The sequence below is a fragment of the Lepisma saccharinum genome, chromosome 7 (genome assembly GCF_977018435.1).
Source record: "Lepisma saccharinum chromosome 7, izLepSacc3.1, whole genome shotgun sequence".
NCBI lineage: Eukaryota > Metazoa > Arthropoda > Insecta > Zygentoma > Lepismatidae > Lepisma > Lepisma saccharinum.
Window position 1 is genome coordinate 39,431,562 of NC_139235.1, and position 19,874 is coordinate 39,451,435.

The 19,874-nt window shown below is 36.6% G+C and overlaps 1 protein-coding gene across 1 annotated transcript in view; it reads right to left on the bottom strand.

Annotated features, from left to right (window-relative positions):
- Galt (Galactose-1-phosphate uridylyltransferase) overlaps window positions 1–19,874 on the bottom strand; it is a 42,074-nt gene that overhangs the window by 13,027 nt on the left and 9,173 nt on the right. Inside the window, exons 3-6 of the mRNA XM_083125179.1 lie at window positions 18,775–18,980; window positions 13,933–14,161; window positions 5,784–6,000; window positions 1,643–1,751 (exon numbers count right to left, since the gene is read on the bottom strand). Of these exons, the coding sequence (XP_082981305.1) occupies window positions 1,643–1,751; window positions 5,784–6,000; window positions 13,933–14,161; window positions 18,775–18,980 (761 nt within the window). The remainder of the gene's footprint in view (window positions 1–1,642; window positions 1,752–5,783; window positions 6,001–13,932; window positions 14,162–18,774; window positions 18,981–19,874) is intronic.

Below are 19,874 nucleotides of genomic sequence, written 5' to 3' on the forward strand. Positions count from 1 at the left end.
AAGCTACCTTCAAGCCGAATTTCACTTCTCTATCTTAAGAAGTAACATTTTTCAATATGGCGTCCATCAACTTCCGGTTTTCCACAATCATGTTAATTTGCCATGCTCTAATTCCCATAAGCTACCTTCAAGCCAAATTTCACTTCTCTATCTTAAGAAGTAACATTTTTCAATATGGCGTCCACCAACTTCCGGTTTTCCGGAATCACGTTGATTTGCCATGCTCTAATTCCCATAAGCTACCTTCAAGCCGAATTTCACTTCTCTATCTTAAGAAGTAACATTTTTCAATATGGCGTCCATCAACTTCCGGTTTTCCACAATCATGTTAATTTGTCATGCTCTAATTCCCATAAGCTACCTTCAAGCCGAATTTCACTTCTCTATCTTAAGAAGTAACATTTTTCAATATGGTGTCCACCAACTTCCGGTTTTCCGGAATCACGTTGATTTGCCATGCTCTAATTCCCATAAGCTACCTTCAAGCCGAATTTCACTTCTATATCTTAAGAAGTAACATTTTTCAATATGGCATCCATCAACTTCCGGTTTTCCACAATCATGTTAATTTGCCATGCTCTAATTCCCATAAGCTACCTTCAAACTCAATTTCACTTCTCTACCTATTTTAAAAGTAATGGGGCCTACTTACTGCACATGCCTCCTAGTAACAGGTTGCCTGAATGATGAATATCTACCTTCTGCGCAGGTCGTTGTAATTAGTATATTATACATGAGCTTGTTGAAACTAATTGTTTCTATTGTTAATAGTTTGCCAGAGTGACGGTCTTCAAAATTTTTGCATAGCTGATACCATTATTAACAAATTAATGAAAGATAAACTAGATAGCATTTATACATATTTTTCGGATAAATAATATCCAGAAAGATCACGAATTACTTTTTTCTAAAGTTACTATAATTAGTTTTAAACAAAGAAGTGTATATTTATCGGTATTCCATTTGCTGCTGTGGAATTTTGATTGACAGTAAACTGTTATGATACATACTGTAAGTTCACTGTTATGATACATACTGTAAGTTCCTGTTACAAATGTTACCCGCTTCATCCATTTCTATCCACGTACCGGTATTTTAATAACAAGCGCTGGTCATAGTGCTTCAGTACCGGTTACCAACTTGTGGTTCCATTTCGTACCCGGTAGCTACCGTTCAGGTACAGTATGTACGGGTACGATCGTACCCGTTCCATCCGAGACCCGTTCCACTCAGTACCTGAAGCAAATGGGTCGTTGAGTAACGGTACGCCTAATTTACCCAGGTTGTAGGTAGGTCCAATCTGTCCGGTACTGTGTGGAACGCCAATGGCATTGTAACGCATATCGATAGTTCCGTTCGTAACTTGACAGCGTTACAAGTTGGGTTACGTTACAGGTCCCTGGATAATACTTCAGATTGTTTGATTGATTAACTTTATTTTACTTTGCCTTTTGTGCCCCTTTTGGCTTTTTGAAAAGATCGGGATGAGTGAAATTGATGAATGGACACTCACAAACATCCATGCCCAGGCCAGGATTCGAACCCAGAACCCCTGGCATTGTAGCACAATCTGCTAACCACTCAACCACAGATAATACTTCAGATAAAATATTTGTGATAAAAATGGATGCTTATTACTTACCCAACCATGAACTTTTTGATGGTTGCTGATCTTAATAAGGGAGGGTAATATATCCCGTGGAACACCCAATGGCTATTGTCTGCATTTAATCTGTCCCCAGTAGGGGCACCTGGAAACAGAAAAGAATTTCTAACTTAATGCTGCATGTAAGGCAGCTTTCAGACCAAAGTGACAGGTGACACATGACACAAGTAACATGTCTCACTTATAAATAAGCCTTTAAAAATAAAAATGCAAGCTTTTTGTACTGAAGTGAGACAATAAGATGCACATGTTGCTTGTCGCTTGCATGTCCCTCAAATGGGCCAATCTTTTTAATATTGTGCATCATGTAGCATTCACAGGGAATGCTTTTTACAATCAGGAGGTGCCCTTTTTGCTTATCACTTTGGTATCAAACCCTAATGATGCATGTCATTTGTCGCTTTAGACTGAAACTACATTAATAGTATCCAACAACTTCAATAGATTCCCAGATGTTGTAATATTGAAACTGGTTTGGTGTGAAGATGTTGTGGTCAGCACTGAGAGGTAGCAAATCTAGCAATGATACATAGCTTTTATAAGCTTTGAATCACAATATTTGTTGTCTTGTCGAAGTTACAGTTTCACTTGCTTTTTCACATATGGGTCAATCCATATGAAGTGGTACAACATGGTTGCTTGACATTTTTAAAAAAAATTATTTTTTGTGTGGTGTGAGCCTCATATGTTGACAGTTCAGAACCACTGTTATTTTATTTTTACCAACACCAATTTGAAGATGGCGGGCATTTTTTTATCATGGCACGCGTCATTTTCTCCATTCGTAAGCATCAGCGGCAATTTTTTTTATCTCAGCTCTGGTAAGCCCTACAACAATGATTTTGGTTGGTTGATTTAGTGTTTAAGTCCACTTTATGCACAGTAAGGCTAATCGGGACTGGACCTACAGTTTAAAGTGGAATCCGAACCACTATGTGCCTCCACCGGGTATTGAACCCGGGACCCCTTGATTACAAGGCGACGATGCAACCACTGCGCCATCGGGGAGGCCCCCTATGACAATGAGACAAAATCTGTGATGTTAAGCACATTATAGGTTACAATTATATTTGTATATAATATTCTAAATATTATTAATTCATAATAAATTTTAAGGTCAAAATTATGTATTTTAATTGCTCAAAATGACATTTTTGGACATTTTTTTGTGGGGAAACGCAGTTTGTTTGACACTTGAATTTTTTTGTGCAAGTACCTGTGTACCAATAGTGTGTGTCAAAATTATTTGAAGCTTGAGACTTTAATCCTTTTTTTCTACAGGGTCATAAACATGTACTTTTTGTTAAAAAAATCCAAGTTCAGTGTTAAATATCTCTGGTGGACAGTTGTTTAAAAATCTGAAATTTGTACACAATACAGTACTACATGATAAGTAACTTCAGTAAAAATTTTGAGTTTGAGATTCAATTGGTTTAAGAGACACAAAACTCATGAAAAAATAAATATTTTGCATTAAATATGGTATGCCTAATTTCATTTCTTATTAACATTTTGTATTAAAATTCTGCAAACTGTAATTTGCAATGTAAGTCAACAACATTATAGTCCTGAAATGCATCTGCAATAAAGTATATATACGAGGGCATGCTGAAAAGTAAAGCTTCCTATGTTTTTTTGTTTTTGTTACCTTGTAAACGCATTTTGGATTTTGAGTAACCAATTGCACTTATAAGACTTTCCCACTTCTCCTTTGAAGGTTTCAAACTTCTATCGCCAGGGGGTGCTGAACTATAGCGAGGAAAACAGCAGCATGTAACCATGCAATGTCGGTGGAGCGCCTGAAGTAGTGTGCCGTGATCGAGTTTCTAACCACAGAAAATGTGCTACAAATTGACATTCTTCTGAGACTGAAGGCATTTTATGAGGATGAATGCATACACATCAGTACTGTGCAATCTTGGACTGTTCATGCTTGTAAAGAAAACCCAAGCTGAAGAACTCTCAGCGTATCTAAGAGAATGGAGTGGAAACCAGCGTACTGCAACTGAGTAGGGTCATCGGAATCGTGTTCAGCTGGGGTTTTCTTTATGAGCATGAAAAGCCCAAGATCGCACAGTACTGATGTCTACACATTCATCCCCATAAAATGCCTTCAGTTGCAGATGAATGTCAATTTATAGCACATTTTCTGCGGTTAGAAACTCGATCACGGCACGCTATGTCTACCCTGATTAGAAGGAGATTCTCTAGAAGCTTTTCCAACTGGATGACTGACTGAGTGGATATAAACTATCATCGGGAAGCTTGAGGGGAACTTTTAAGAACATACACCTTTCATTGTCTAGCAATACACCAAAATTCCACTTTCTGACAACTTTTCAATGACTGCAGGCAATCAGATACCACTTAGGCATAGAAACCAGATATGTATTGTAGTGATCACATTCTTTGTTTGGCCAAATATTTTCTGTTTGATTCTGAAGACCATATTAGACATGCAGTGAGGATGACAATTCATATTGCTTCTAAAGAAAATAACAATTATATTTACTTCGATTGAATAACAACAATAGGATTCTATTCAAGAGTAAGTAATATCAATTAGATTCAAAATATTTACACAGCTTTTCAGATACAATGCAAACATGTTTTGAGGTAAAAGAGCATGTGTTAAATCCTTCAACCACAGTTGTGGTGAAATAAATTGTATCTTTCAAGCATGTCTTGAAGCTTCAGCATAAGGAAAAATAAAAGACATTTGTTGAATTCTACACCGAATTAATTATTACAAACAAAATTATTTAAGTTATTTACAACACTTCAAACTCAACAAATCTAATGCCCTACTTAAAAAAAATAAAAAAGAGAAAATTGGAGGTTTAAATTTGAACCCACAACATCTAGTTCTTTGGGGGGGGGGGGGAGAAAAAACAGACTCAAGTATTTTACCAACTCCTCTACATCATCACTGATAGCAATTGTCTTGAAACATGACTTTATGATTGCACAAGCAATCACTTTCCCATGTTACGATCATATTTTTGGTGCAAATTGTGGCAAATATTAATTTTTGCGCATTACACAGTACTTTGAAAGGTGTTGTTAAATATATTTAATTTAAACTATTTGTAATTATGCCTCTCTGTGTTTAGACTTGACAGTGATATCCCCCAGCTGGAATCTCTTACCTTGCACCCAAGGTTTATTGAAGCATTCTCACTCACTATGAACACTCACAGCAATATAATGTCACTATTGTCATATACAATACTAACACAACCTCAATTCAACAATCTTTTTTTAAAAATAGTCATTTCCATAAACTTATCATCTTCTCCTATATCTCAATCTTAGTTCTGTGTAATCATCACCTGTTGTCTTGGATACTGACTCAACAATAGATTGTCTCATTGTCAGACTCGGGATATTTCTATAAGCTTCTGGATACCAGAATAGGGTCAACCTCTGGTGCAGATGCCCTAGGATCGTAGACAACTCCATTGTTGGCGCAACAAAGATTCAAAGGGCGATATGGATTTGTGGACCATGTTGTGGCTTCTAGAGTGCTGCAGGAAGAGGATTTTGCTCAAACGACAAATAGTTTGCACAGATAACACTAGATAGTGTAGGAATTGAGAGCTTCTTTGCTTGAGCGAAAAATGCTCACACAGGCAAAACGAGTGGTATACACCAGAAGCCCAGCAGTACATGTATAACTGTAATTTGCCCATGGTGGTGGGACCTCAAATATGGATTGTGAAGTGAAACATGCAGTGAAATTGAAACTTAGCGAACATAGTCACCATATCTATGTTAAAATATAGTTTATCTTAGCAATACAAAGTGATACATGAAAATGAAACAGATGATTGTGTGCTGAAAATTAAAGTATTTTATATATGTATATGTATCTACGATTACTGTTACATTAAAATAATATTCCATTGTGTATGCTTGAGGGTAGGAGACTCAAAGGAGTACGAGAAAAGGATAGTAATCCCATGCAGTAGTTTAATGGCAACCTTTATGCTCTCCCCAGGGTTGTCCCCACGTACTCACTTATTAGAGGCTGGGTGAAACCTAGAGCAAAATAAATTCACTGCATATCAATTCAAAGGTGAAAGAAACCAAGGAATGTAGGTTTGATGTAACTTACCATGCCAGCCCATTGAGTATGGAAATGAAGTTTGAAATAAATTGTCATATTTTGTTGTTATCTTCTTGATCACATCAGCCAGGCTATTTTTCTGGTCGTCAGACAAGTCTGTGAATCGCTGGACATGTTTCTTTGGTAACACCATGGTTTCAAATGGCCACACTGCCCAGAATGGAACCACCACCAACCAATCATCATTTTGCACAACTATTCTCTCCTACAATAAGGAAACAATGTGAATAAAATCAAAGAAGGAGAAAACTAGGCACAAATATTTTCTCAATAACTTTCCTCCAGAAACATGTTAGATGAAATGAATGATCACCCTTTTAGTGCTGCAATAAATGGATACTGTTTGAACAGGTATGTACGAGAGACAGTCAAATGAAAACCTTAATTTGTTTTCGTTTCTATTGTGACATTTTTCTACGCAGATCAGTAATAAAAGTATTATGTCATATTATCACGTAGAAAAACCTCACATTCTTCCTCATCACTTCGGTACACCTTGCATCAGCCTTTTATTAGGGCTAGTTGGTCGAATTGCCGCTAGAGGCCCTCAGTGGCATTTCTTGTTTTACGCGATTATGCATCGAAGAAAAGTTCAGTTGCGAAGGAGCAGTCTCGACTTGATGGAAGCCTGGACACGTTTGGCAAGACATACATCTTCCTACTCCGTTGACCTTCGGTAGCAGTGTGCTATCTTTATCTCTCGAACTCGACAAGAAGCTGTTCTTTTTTAGACTGCATGGTGAACAATACGAGAGAGTGTTGGTGTTCGAGAAATGGGAAGCAAGTAGTGGTGAGGACTACGCGAAGCCCTTTTGACTGTTGACGAATTTGATCCTTGTTCTTTCGTGGACGAAGTGGGATACGCACGATGAAGACGCAATTGAAGAAGTTCGAGGAAAATGACACAAGGCACAGTCCTAGATGTTTGGACGTATTTGGATAAGGACGCGGAGGAAGGCGACGTTTGGCTCTCTAGGTTGCCACCATCAAGAAACCGGACAGTCCAATCGATTCATTATTGAGGTATGTACTTTTATGGCCATTGGATAGTGAATAGTGAAGTGTCGTCGGACGAATGTACATGTTACGTTGGATCATATTGCAAGTCGAAATACCAAGAAATATTGTAAAAGAACGCAAACAAAAAAAAAAGGATTACAGTTGTTTCCTTCGCAATTTCACGACGACGTCACGGTTGCCCCCAGAGTAATGTGATGTGACGTTCGGTTCCTTTTCTTGTTTACGCAAGGCGGATTGGGCTCTAATCGGCACTAATTTGGCACAAAAAAAAAGGAACGCACTTACGTAGCACCAAAAAATAGGGTTTTTCTAAAATGTCATGTGTATGCCAATATCAATGATTAGGCGTTTCTAACTTTAAAAAAAAAAAGAAAATTTTTTACAGAATTGTGTATAATATAATTTGTCAAATTATAATTGGTTAAATGGGGGAATGCGTTGATGTTGTTTTATATTAGGTGTAATGTTAACAATTTGGTCTAGTCTATTGGAGTACCTTCGGGGAGAGTTAGACCATTGAATAGACGCTGGTTTCGTCAAAAAATGTTATGTCGATGTATTTGTTGTACATAAGAGAATATTAGCCATTTCTACATTGCGTGGGCTAATATAATAAATTTGACCACGTGTCGCAAAATATAGATTGCAGTACATATTTATCCTAAGAAAAATCTATACCTTAAATTAAAATTGGGTAAACGAGATTGTAGTTATTTGGACACGGAACCATGGCAGAATTTCAGTTCTAGTTTAAGGAGCTTTTGTCGTGATAAAAAGCAACATCTTCGACATTAGTACGAACGGTATCCCTTTTGTTAAATAGATCGGGTTATCCCGATTGGTTGGTTCTCTCACGAGACTGAGGTGACAGTACAAAATACACGTCATTAGCCTCAAACAAACGACTTTTGTAACTGTTAGGTTTGGGTATGTTTAACCTTGGTTCCACGGCCTCGTTTCACGTCTTCCCTTTTCACCATTATTTGGGTACTCACCTAATCAGTTACACTATCTAGTAGATTTCTGCATTTAGAGTTGCACAATTGATTGATTGAATTTGTGTTCTAAGTGCACTCTATGGACAGTAAGGCTAATCGGGACTGGACCTACAGTTTAACCTTTAGACCGCCGGGCGAGTTTTACAGAAGTAAAATTTCGCCGAGGCTTTTCCAAGCGAATTTTAAATTTGTACACTTTTTGGAGAAAAATCGTAAGAACTCGGGCACTATGAGAGCAATCTACTTCGGATAACTTTTGTTTTGCAGCTAAAAGATCAGGGCATGCAACCATATACAATTTAGAATGCCGAACCATGAGGGGGGGGGGGGGGGGAAGGTCGCGACCACCGAATTTCAATGAAAACCATAAAAATCTAGAGTTTGTCCCCTCTTCCCCCACTATTTTGGGAAGAGAACGTGAACTTGAGTCTTCTTTTCAAAGAATGGACGTTTCCCAAGAGAATGAAACTTGTTTCATATTCCTGGGTGCCATACAAGTTTGAATAATGAGCCAAAATGAGAAACTCTGTTTTTTAACCAAAAATAGCTAATTTTCATATTGCTCAGAAAATAGCTAATTTGCATATTGCTCAGAAAATAGCTAATTTGCATATTGCTCAGAAAATTGTTATAACTTGCGCACTATGGGAGCAATCTACTTCGGATAACTTTTGTTTTGCAGCTAAAACATCAGGGCATGGAACCGTGTACAATTCATGCCAAACCGAGTGGGGTTTGGAGGGAGCACGACCGCCGAATTTCAATTCAATGTGTTTGTTTTGCAGCTGTCAAGGCAAACCTAAGAAATGTGGCATGGATGTGTTGCAGAGGGGTAGGGGGGGGGGTTCATACATGTGACTTTCCCAAGCTTGCTCTAAACTTGTGTCAGTGTTTCAAACCAAACATAAAAGTATCAAGGTCCAAAAAGCACATTAATTTCGTAATCAGCAAAATTATACAAAAACGTATCAAAATCCAAGAGAAGGTTCAAGTGAGATCCAAACCACTTGTGCCTGAACTGGGTACCGAAACCGGGACCCCTTGATTACAAGACAACGACATTATCCCTACGCCATCCTATTAGAGTACAGTTGCACAAGTTTACTGCATTTTAATATATATCCATTGTGATCCACACATATTTTCAAATCTTTTTTTTTTTTTTTTGGAGGGATTAGAGAAGTTGGAGCAACAAAGAGCCAAGTGTGTTGACCTTTGGGGAGAATACGAGCCCGAGTACGAGCCTGAAACTTTCGTACCTGTAGCTAAAGTCCTTCTGGGTTGGGCCGAGAACTTACCAGCCCCCCCCCCCCCTCATTTTTGATATCTAAATGGTGTCCTAAAAAGTTATAAAATAATAAAAAACTTCCCTGTTATCCATATAATGATAGGAAAATGTTCACAATATGCTCCAATCTAGTCAATAAAATATCCTGAAAAGATCCTTTTTAAACATCCAGAAAATGTTAAAAACAAGTCCAAAAATTGTTCTTTTCATATCTAAATAATAACACCATTAAGCCTTGTTTCCATGATATAAAAATTCAATATGCTGACCAAGCCAGTAATTTAATTTTATTATAAAACATAAACTAAACGTAACGTTTCAACCTTATAACAAGGTCTTCTTCAGACTCTGCACCAAGTACAAATGTAACAAGATACAGAAAAAGGACGATTTATATACACAAACATTACTCCCCTCCAGACTATTAGAAAGTTGTTCCAGAACAGGTGGCTAGCAGGTGGCTTTCCCTTGTCAACTGTACTTTCACCTAAAAGGCTATATATAGTATACAAGTATACTTATTAACTTCCATATAGAATGTGGTTGGACTCTTTTATCTCACGCTCTTTTTTTCTTCATTCTTCTTTCCTCTTTCTCTCTTGTCCTTTCCACTCTTTCTAACACCTTTTTCCATTCTTTGTTTAACTTCAGTCCCCCATTCCAGTTCATTGTGTCTTCTTCACCTTTCTTCTCTATTTCCTTGGTCTCCTTCCATTTTCTCACTAGCATTCTCTTCTCCCTTCCTATCTGCATAGCTTCATCCCACTCTATGTCATGTCCTCTTTCTCTCGTGTGTTTAAATATCACATTTCTCTCTCTCTTAAGTCGTACATCATCCCTATGTCGTTTCAACCTGTCTTTCAGCCTCTTCTTTGTTTCTCCTATGTACACACTCTGACATTCTTTACATTTCACTTCGTAGATAATCCCTTCCTCTTCCTCTTCTCTGTTTTCCTTTTTCTTGTTTGCGTTCTTCGCTATTCTTAAGATGCTTCTCCCTCCCTTCCTGCAAGTTTTAATGCCCGCTTTCCTAAGCACTTTGCATATCTTTTCTGTGGTCTTCCCCATACTCCTTATTCCAAACCTCCTCTCATTTTCTTTCTCTTCCTCTTCTTCTTTCTCTTCCAATTCTCCCCTGCCACTTTTCTTCCTTCTTCTTCTGTTTATGTCCAGTCTATCCTCCTTTTCATAGTCATTCTTTTCCAGCTTTTTCCATAGGCTATTTATTTTGCCTTCTTTTTAATATTCTTTCGTGCATATTTTCTTGATTCTGTCCTCCATATTCTTTATAAAATTTCTTTTTGTCACCTCACTTACATCACTTCTTTTGTGGCAGAATATCCCTGCTGCACACTTCTTCTGATGACAAGCGGTTTCAATTTCTTGTCCTCTCTTCTTTTTCATCAATATATCTAGGCAGCTTAACTTGTCTTCTTCTTCTATTTCAAGTTCCAATAATATCCCTCTTTCTTCATCTTGTATTTCTTTGGCAAAAATGTCAAGCTGCCTCTTCGTTCCCTTCCATATGGCAAAACAATCGTCCACATATCTGCAAAACAGAATCACTTTGTCACCTCCTTTTTCTATCACTTTCTTTTCCCATTCATTCATAACCAATTCAGCCAATGCTGGGCTTAGGCTAGAACCTATATTCAGTCCTTCACTCATTAACATTATTTTATCCCCCATTATATTGTAACTGTTATTCCAAATTGTTTCCAGCGCCTCACTACCCTTTCACTATCCCATTCTCCTATAATTTATTTTCCCATTCTCTTTTTAATAATGTCCAAAACGTCCCTCTTGATGCTCGGGAACATACTTTTCATGTCTAAGCTAAACATTGTTGTCTTCATCTCATTCAACTTAAGACCTATTATGAGGTCCACCACTTGTTCACTGTTCTTAACTGCTCTGCTTTCTTGCTGTGTAACTAACACTTCAATAACTTTCTTTAATTTCTTTTCCAAGGGTTCCAAAATATTGTTTCTGCAGTCCATTACTGGTCTCAACTTTATCTCCTCTTTGTGTATCTTTGGAAAGCCTTTCAAACTTGGTAGTCTTCCTGTCTCCTCTATGCACTTCTTGAATCCTTTCCTCCTACAGTCTTGTATGACCCTTTCTCTTATAGTTTGTTCTTCTTCTGTTCCACAAATCTCCTCATATCCATTCTCTTTTAGGTATTCATACTTCCTCTCGTACCATTCTCTTTCCATCACCACAATTGCTCCTCCTTTATCTGCCTGCTCTATCACCACATCACTTCATATATGACATTGAAGAAGTAGTGCTCCATATAAAAGAAGAGCCAGAAAGAGACAAGATTAGAAGAAGAACAGCAGCCATACTGAAGAAAGAAATGGAAAAGCAAGGAAAAGTAGATAATTTGAGTCAAAAAGAAAGGGAAGGGATGAAGAAAATCAAGACAAGAAGTGATGTGGTGTCACAGTACTTTCACAGAAGAAAAAGGGCCCATAAATCTTTTCATTGGAAATGGCACAAAAGGCATTCACTTTGGGAGAATCGCGTTCGTGTTCCACAAATTCATGGGGGTTAGCAGTTCCCCAAATCCTTAAGTTGTGTCTATTCAATTTCCCTGAAAGGTGAAAAGTTGCTTCATCACTGTAAATTAACCTCTCAGAGAACCCATCCGTTTTCATTAATGCGAGGAAATTAGCTCAGAAGGACTCGCGCAAAGCATAATCAGTGTCTTTTAAGGCTTGAACTAGTTGCAAGCAGTAAGGTTTCATTTGTAAACGTTTCCGCAGAACCCGCCAGACAGTTTTCTGTGGAAGTTGAAGTTCTCTTGCTGCCCGGTAGGTGGACTTCTGTGGACTCCGCATGAAACATGTGCGCACTCGTTCCACTGTCTCTTCCCCAGTCGACGGACGGCCAGTCAATTTTCGTTTACAGATGCAGCCCGAAATGTTCATACCACTTACGAATGGCATTCCCCGTAGGTGGTTCTCTCCAATATTTGGTACGGAAATGCCATTGCACACTAATCACAGACTTGTTCACATGATAATCAAGCACACAGAAAGATCTCTGTTCTCCAGTTAACGCCATTTTCCTGCTCGCTGCTGACTCCTAGTGGTAGAAAGTGGAAACACTGAGTGGAAACTAAACTTTGAAAGTTAACCTTTCGAAGCGCATGTCTCAAAATAACATATGTTTATTAGGTTTCACAGAATAAATTTCTGTAATCGGGTCCATCATTTTAACTTAACCTGTAGTTTGATAGATTCAAGATGATGTTAAAAAAATCTCGATTTTAGTAGTTAATAGCAAAAAGTGTCTGTTGTCCATATTGTATCCAAAAGAATTAAAACCAGTGTGAACCTATAATACATTGTAGTACTAATTATTTATCTCACTTGATCAAATGTTATAAGGAAGTAAAAACTATGTAGAAAGTTTGGCAAAAAATGCAAGCTCGACAAGGACTCAAACCAAGGTCTCTCGGATACCATGCCATTGCTCCACCAACTGAACTACTGAGCCAGCCATAGCTTCACCCAATTTTTTGCTATCACTGCTTTACCTGTGTGGAGTTGTCTGTTCTACACAATACATATCCTGTGTGTGTCAAATCATAAAATAAAAACTGTTTGAAATTAGTACAAAATGATGGAATGGAGCCTAAAGCTTTGTCTCTTTTAGAATTGTACAGGGTATTTAATTTGCTCTTGACCCCTGATTTTTGCTTATAAAAATTAAACTATTGGTCATAATGTAATGAAATTTGCTACAGACATACTTTGGTGTATGAGAAGCATGGTGACGCCACATCGAGTGTTGGAAGAGTTGCCATTAGCATCAGTGCATGCCTATACACAGTGGCGTGCCCAAGGGATGGTTGAAAAAAAAAAAAAAGAAAGTCAAATTTAGGAAAATATAACAAAATGAGGGCTGACTACCAAGAAAAAGTATACGTAACCCCTCCCTTTCCAAAATCCTGGGCATGCCACTGCCTACACACACACCTCTCCATGTTACAGAAGGCAGCCACCAACACATCAGGACTCACAGCATCAACTTCCCACCAAATGTTGTCTTGTTGTTCCTTGATAGTCCGTGGCTTGTTGTGATAGACCTTCCCTTTCAGCATGGCCCATAGGAAGAAATCACACACTGTTCCCCTGAGTTCAGACTCGTACTGTACTGCTTTGTTACTGTACTGTAATCATGAACCACTGATTGTAAACATGAACTTTCAACTGAACCTGAACAAACATAAATCACTATCAGGTTCATCACAACAGCAGGGTCAAGAACTGACTGAAAGCACACGCCCATACGATTAGCATTAATGGCATAATGGCCCAGACACATGCCTACGCAAGGACTAGAGAGACTGTGGCGCCATCTCCAATGACATTACCATGCTTCTCATACACCAAGGCATGTCCGCAGCAAATTTCATTACATTATGAACAATAATTTGATTTTTATAAGCAAAAATCAGGGGCCGAAAGTGAGTGAAACATCCTGAACATATTTTAAAAACAACCTTCAAAATAGCCACACATTTTTTTCAAAAATAGAAAAATATTGAACCTTTTTGTAAATATTGCTTTTTTATTGGTAGTACAAATTATGCAAATTTTAGTTAAAATATTGGAAGCTGTGTGGTGTGCATGGATGTGTATGTTCAGAGGTTGAACTTCATAACTCCCAGTTACAAAATATGTTCCAACACCACTGACCACAAGATTCAAAACAAAACTTTGAAACTTGCTGTTCAAAATTTAGGGGGGCATAGGTTAATACATGCCAGTTATGTTCCGAAAATGCTCTGTTCTTTTGTTATTTTATGTGAGAATATTACCTGCTTTGCAATTTCCTTTTCAACATAATCCATAAGTAGTGGTCTTCCATATTTCTCATAATATGATTTCTGGTGATGGTCCTTGATCCTAGGCTCATTGGGTAAGAATGATGATGCCCATATCTGGCAATGAGGATGGGGATTTGAGCAACCCATAATAGCTCCCTTGTTTTCAAAAATTTGGACCCACACAAACTTCTTTCCAAGATCTCTTGCTTCTTCTATCCATCTACAAAAAATATTGAAATTCAAATTTTAAATTGGAAACAGTAATTTTGAAGTACACTTTTGAAAGATCAACAAAGAAACATACAGTAGAGGGATATGGCCACTCTTTTTCTATTTGTCAGTTGAATGGTTAGCATGCTCTCCTTGGGTGCAAGCAGTCCAGGTTTAATCCCTGGTGAGAGCTCCAAAATTTTGGTGATGACCCAGAATCATGAGGACAATTGAGGAGCTACTTGAAACACATGGTGACAATCTCCAATCTGAAAAGCCAAGAGTGATGACAATAATACTGACTGCATTACCCAATGAAAGCAGCTTGGCAGTCCTTAGTCTTTACAGGGATGTAGCAGTAGATGGGAGGAGGTATTTTATTCCCATAAACCCCACTTGGATATGCTTCTGCTTTGTTGCTAGTATACGGTGGAAAATAAATAATACATTTTTAAATACAGTTGTCAATAACTTATTTATTTACTAATTATTTTAATAAAGCCACCCTTTGAAAAATATAGACTGGGACAATTCTCAAAAATTCTAAATGTAGGAAGCACTTTTGAGGAGAAGCAAACAACATTTTCCAAAAGAATTTGGTGTATTGATTCTAAATATTTTATTTGTTACTTGATTTTGACATTACATGAAAAAAAAAGTGACTATGTAAAATGTAATATTAATAACTTCTGAACTAAGAGGATTAATATAACAACCTAGGTGGCAAACAGTAAGCAAATTGATGTGAAAATTCTAAAATTTCATTTTCCAGTCTTGATTTTGATGCTATTTTCAACAAACTGCTAAAGAAACAAAATGGTGGACATACAAAATTTGAAATAACATATTTTTCCATGTATGAAACATTACATAAGGAAATTGGTGAATGGGCTTAACTCTTAAATGGTAGTGTGGGGTCTGGCAGACCCTAGTAGAATTTCATTGGCTGGGCATTTGTGCTACAAAGAGCCACACTACTCTTCCTCCTCGAAAATTATAAAGTTGTTAGAAGTGGGAATGTTATTCTGGGCTCTCTCAAATAAGTTACTGAGCTTGATTTGGGAGTGGGGGCTGTCAGAAAACATGCCACCAACTGTGTTCTAGTATTGGTCTCTCTTTAACACATTCGGGTCTGGCCTCATAATACAGCATTTTTACCTCTGGACTGCGGTTTTTGGTTGTTTTTCAAAAAATCATAGAAAAAATATTTTTAATTTGTTTTTATCTACCACACATTTCTTAAATCTACAAAACTTCCTCTTTTCAATGAACAAAAATTTGTTAAATTTTATTTTCATTTTCAGACATTTTGGAATATTTTTTTCAGCAATGTTTTGTGAAGAAGAAAAAAGTACAACATTGTAACAAATGTTAATATAGAGATATTTTAAGTTCGTAATCTGGAAATTTCAATAATTAACTACATAAACTATCAATACATCTTTTGAATCTTGCATAAGAATACTTCTTATGTAAACGTAACAAAAAATAATTACAAAAATAATTACAAATTACAGGTAATTAGCTTTTGTATGAAAAAGTGGCTGCAGGACAGGACCAGATGATGTATCAGTTGGTTCTGTGTCATCTGTAAAAATTAAACAAATAAATAAATAAACTAAATAAATAAAATAAATTTTCATTTGACATACACTATACAAAATAATAAATGGAAAAACTAAAAATACATCAGTGCATGTAGGAGAATCAAGCAAGAGGCAAGATGAATAGACCCAAAAAAATTACCTCTTCTCACTTCATTCATAAAATACTAGAGTTTGCAACACTGTTTATATTGTCACCAATTAATTATTACGAATATAACCTACCTTCCAAATCTTCAAATTCATCTGCATCATCAAAATCGTTGCTAACTTCAAACTCTGAGGTGGAATTTCCGCTATACAGTCTGGATCTAACGATGCCATTCTAAACAATGCAACGTACATCAACCCGAAAACAAACAGTCGCAGGTGCGAAATAAAAATAGCACATGAGTCACCTAGCGGTCAGAATTTCAACAGAGTGTCTTGAATGAACACGCACATGAGACGAAGTACGAACATAGCCCGTAGTTAATCGGCAAAGTGATTGCATACTGCAGGACAGGCTATGCCCGTCGTTCGTCCACATTGACTTTAAGTGCACTGCAGGCTATGTCCGCCATGAGACCCCAATATGTTAAGAAGAAACATATTTAATTTTAACTTAACAGAATTGGAATTATTATCTATAATTTTACTTTACTTGGTATATAAAGTAAAACACTTCTTATTTAATATATTCTGTGTTTCTTGCAAAAGACATCTAATTATATATGTAAGTAAGAAATTAATTTTAACCACATTTATGCTATGAATTTAAAGTAAAACAAGTTAGTAAAAAGATGCTGAACAAAAATATGTATGTGAACAAAGAAAAAAGGAGATCATTTAGATGGGAACTCAGGAATTAAAGGGATAGAACAAATACAAAAATATTAAATTTAGGTAAAGATAGAACATTTTCAAGCACCTGATAATATAATGAACTTTAGAGTAAGTAAAATAAAAACAGTATCATCCTACTGAAAATTCTGTCTACTGTTTTCAGTAGATCAATGGGTGTTTTGAACATCTACTGTTTTCAGTAGATGAATTGTAATGCTACTGTCTTCTACTGTTTTTAGTAGACTACTGTTTTCAGTAGCTGAATTGTTCTGCTAATGTTTTCTACTATTTTTAGTAGCCCAACTGTTTCTACTGTTTTCAGTAGATGAACTGTACTGCAAATGTTTTCTACTGTTTTTGGTAGTCCAAATATCTTAAGTAGTTGAACTGTACTCTTAACGTTTGCAGTAATATAATTGTTATAATTTATAAAAATTGGACAAAAAAGTGGAGAACTAAAGTAAACCCACTATTCTATTCATGAAGAAAAGGAAACACAGTGCATTAAACTTAAGACTTGGAGGACACAACATCTCTTAACAATCAGAGGCAACATATTTAGGATTAGTGTTCACTGAAGGTCTTACTTTTCGCGAACGCATACATAATATAGTACATAAAGGAAATATGAGACTAAGCCAACTTTATCCATTATTCAGAAATTCTGCATTAACGATTAAAAACAGATTATCGCTATTTAATGTACTAGTAAGATCAATGCCAACTTACACATGTGTTGTGTGGGAACACAGTGACTCATCTTACCAAAAATAGCTGGAAAGTATACAAAACAAAAACTTAAGTATAATAGCTAATGCCGATAGATATGTTTCTAATATACAAATCAGGGAAATGTTAGATCAGAAAACATCATTTTATGATAAGAGAAAAGATCAAATTCTAGAATGAACAACATCATCATCCTAATCCTACTACAAATAATATAGAACAATGGGATTAAGAAGAATTCACAAAATGTCACGAATTAATTACTTAAAATTGCAGTTTAAATATCAAAAGAACAAGATGGGTGTGGAAACAAGCAAATTAAGCAACACAAATCAAGCTGTAGTGGGGATCATCTGACCATCTCCCTCTCTAAAAGAACAAAGGAAAAATAAAAGTAAATCAGGTCGTCTAGTAGCTACCTAGCCTGGTTCAACATATAAGTAAATCATAGCCCATAGGTACAATGTCATATGCTCACTTTGCATGACAGTTGTGCAAAATGGATGACTGTGCCAAAATAGTGAAGAAAACAAGACATGATAATAGGCTGAATTAACAAATAAGAAGGCATGGCAACAAATCTTGCCAAAACTTCAATATGTAAGGGAAACCGCAAGCATTGCAGATGAGATGGGTGAGCTACAATTTTGATGTTTCTACATCAGTTTGGTATGTGCTCAGTGTGATACTGTGAAGTGAAGTGAAGTGCAATGTTGCGATATTTCTACAACTACAAATCCGAATTCAACTTCAATCTTATTGTGCTCATTTTATACAAGCAATGAACACCTTCAGATCTTTTGATCAAGACTGCCACATCCCCGGCAATGAGGGTCACAAAGAAGAAGAAGAAGATGCTCTTAAAGGGTAGAAGACATAACTTTGTTGCCTTCCTGCCACAGCTGCAGAAAACAGAATGGAAGGGGAGGGTATAACTGAAAAACTACATTAGTGCACCAGCAACCATCATTGCCAAAGCTTGCAATAAAAATCTTCACAACCTTGGTAAATTACTGTACAATTGGCAGCTGAGATAACAGCAGGCAAATTGTTCATCGTTGTTTTTTGTTTTCTTCCACATGCTATGTTATTTAAGGAATAGAATTGTGCTGATACTGAATCTGATGTCCTCTACTTGTTGGAATTGTTATTTCATGACCCTCACATTGTGAAAAAACAACAAAAGAAACAAACAAAAAAAACTAAATGAACATGGTGATGGATTATTCGTCTACTGTTACATTTGCTACCAGCTGCAAATGATGTAATCTGGAAATAATTTTGTAAGCAAAATTTCAGTAGTTTTAAACATTTTAAGTTATTTCATGAAACCAAAAAAAAAAACGAGCTCTAACTATGGAGCTTTAGTCCATTCCTGCTAACATAAGTAATCAAGAATTTCTGTAATCTGACTTCCAAACAAGAATGGAACACAGGACACTGGAATAGTTGATTTAAAGATTACCTGTCAATCACTGCCCTGATCTCTGCAAGTGCCATCAGAGGTAGAGTCACATTAGATTTTGGGTGGAAACACATCACTCTACAAGTTCCTTGTGCACCTCCGATTTGGAAAAGCGGATCTTCACTCTCAGGTGGATTTGGTACATCTTCAAGCAATGCAGGGAAGTCATTTGTGAATACAAATGTAGAGTCATATTGAGGGTTTACCTGTAAAATAATTAGTATTTGTATTTTTGTATTTGTAATTTTCTTACTTTACATCATGCTTGAGGTAATTTTGGCCAAACATGACAATAATATGGTATGTAGAATTTTAAGCAAAAGGTGTATGCTCGACCAGGACTTGAACCAGGGACTCTGCCATACTGTGCCATTGCTATTGTGACTAATTAGGTGGGTACTTAAAAATAAGCAAAAAGGGAAGACGCGTAAAGAGGCCGTGGAATCAAAGTTACACGTACCCAAACCTAACAGTTACAAAAGTCGTTTGTTTCAGGTTAATGACAAGTATTTTGTACCGTCACCTCAGTCTCGTGAGAGAACCAACTAATCAGAGTAATCCGATCTATTTAACAAAGGGATACCGTTCGTACTAAAGTCAAAAGATGTTGCTTTTTTTTACACGACAAAAGACTCCTTAAACTAGAACGGAAATTCTGCCATGCTTCCGTGTCCAAATAACTATGATCTCGTTTGCCCAATTTTAATTTTAGGTACAGTTTTTTCTAAGATAAATATGTACTGCAATCTTTAATTTGCAACACGTGGTCAAATTTATGATATTAACCCACGAAACGTTGAGATGGCTAATATTTTCTTATGAATAACAAATACATCGATATAACATTTCTTTTTGACGAAACCAACGTCTATTCAATGGTTTAAAACTCTCCCAGAAAGTATTACAATAGACTAAATCAATCTGTTAACATTTATACCCAATATAAAACAGCTTCAATGCATTTTTCCCATTTAACCAATCCTAATTTGACAAATTATGTTATATACAATTCTGTACAAATGTTACTTTTAAAAGTTAGAAACGTCTAATCATTGACATTGGCTTACACATGACATTTTAGAGAAAACCCTATTTTCTGG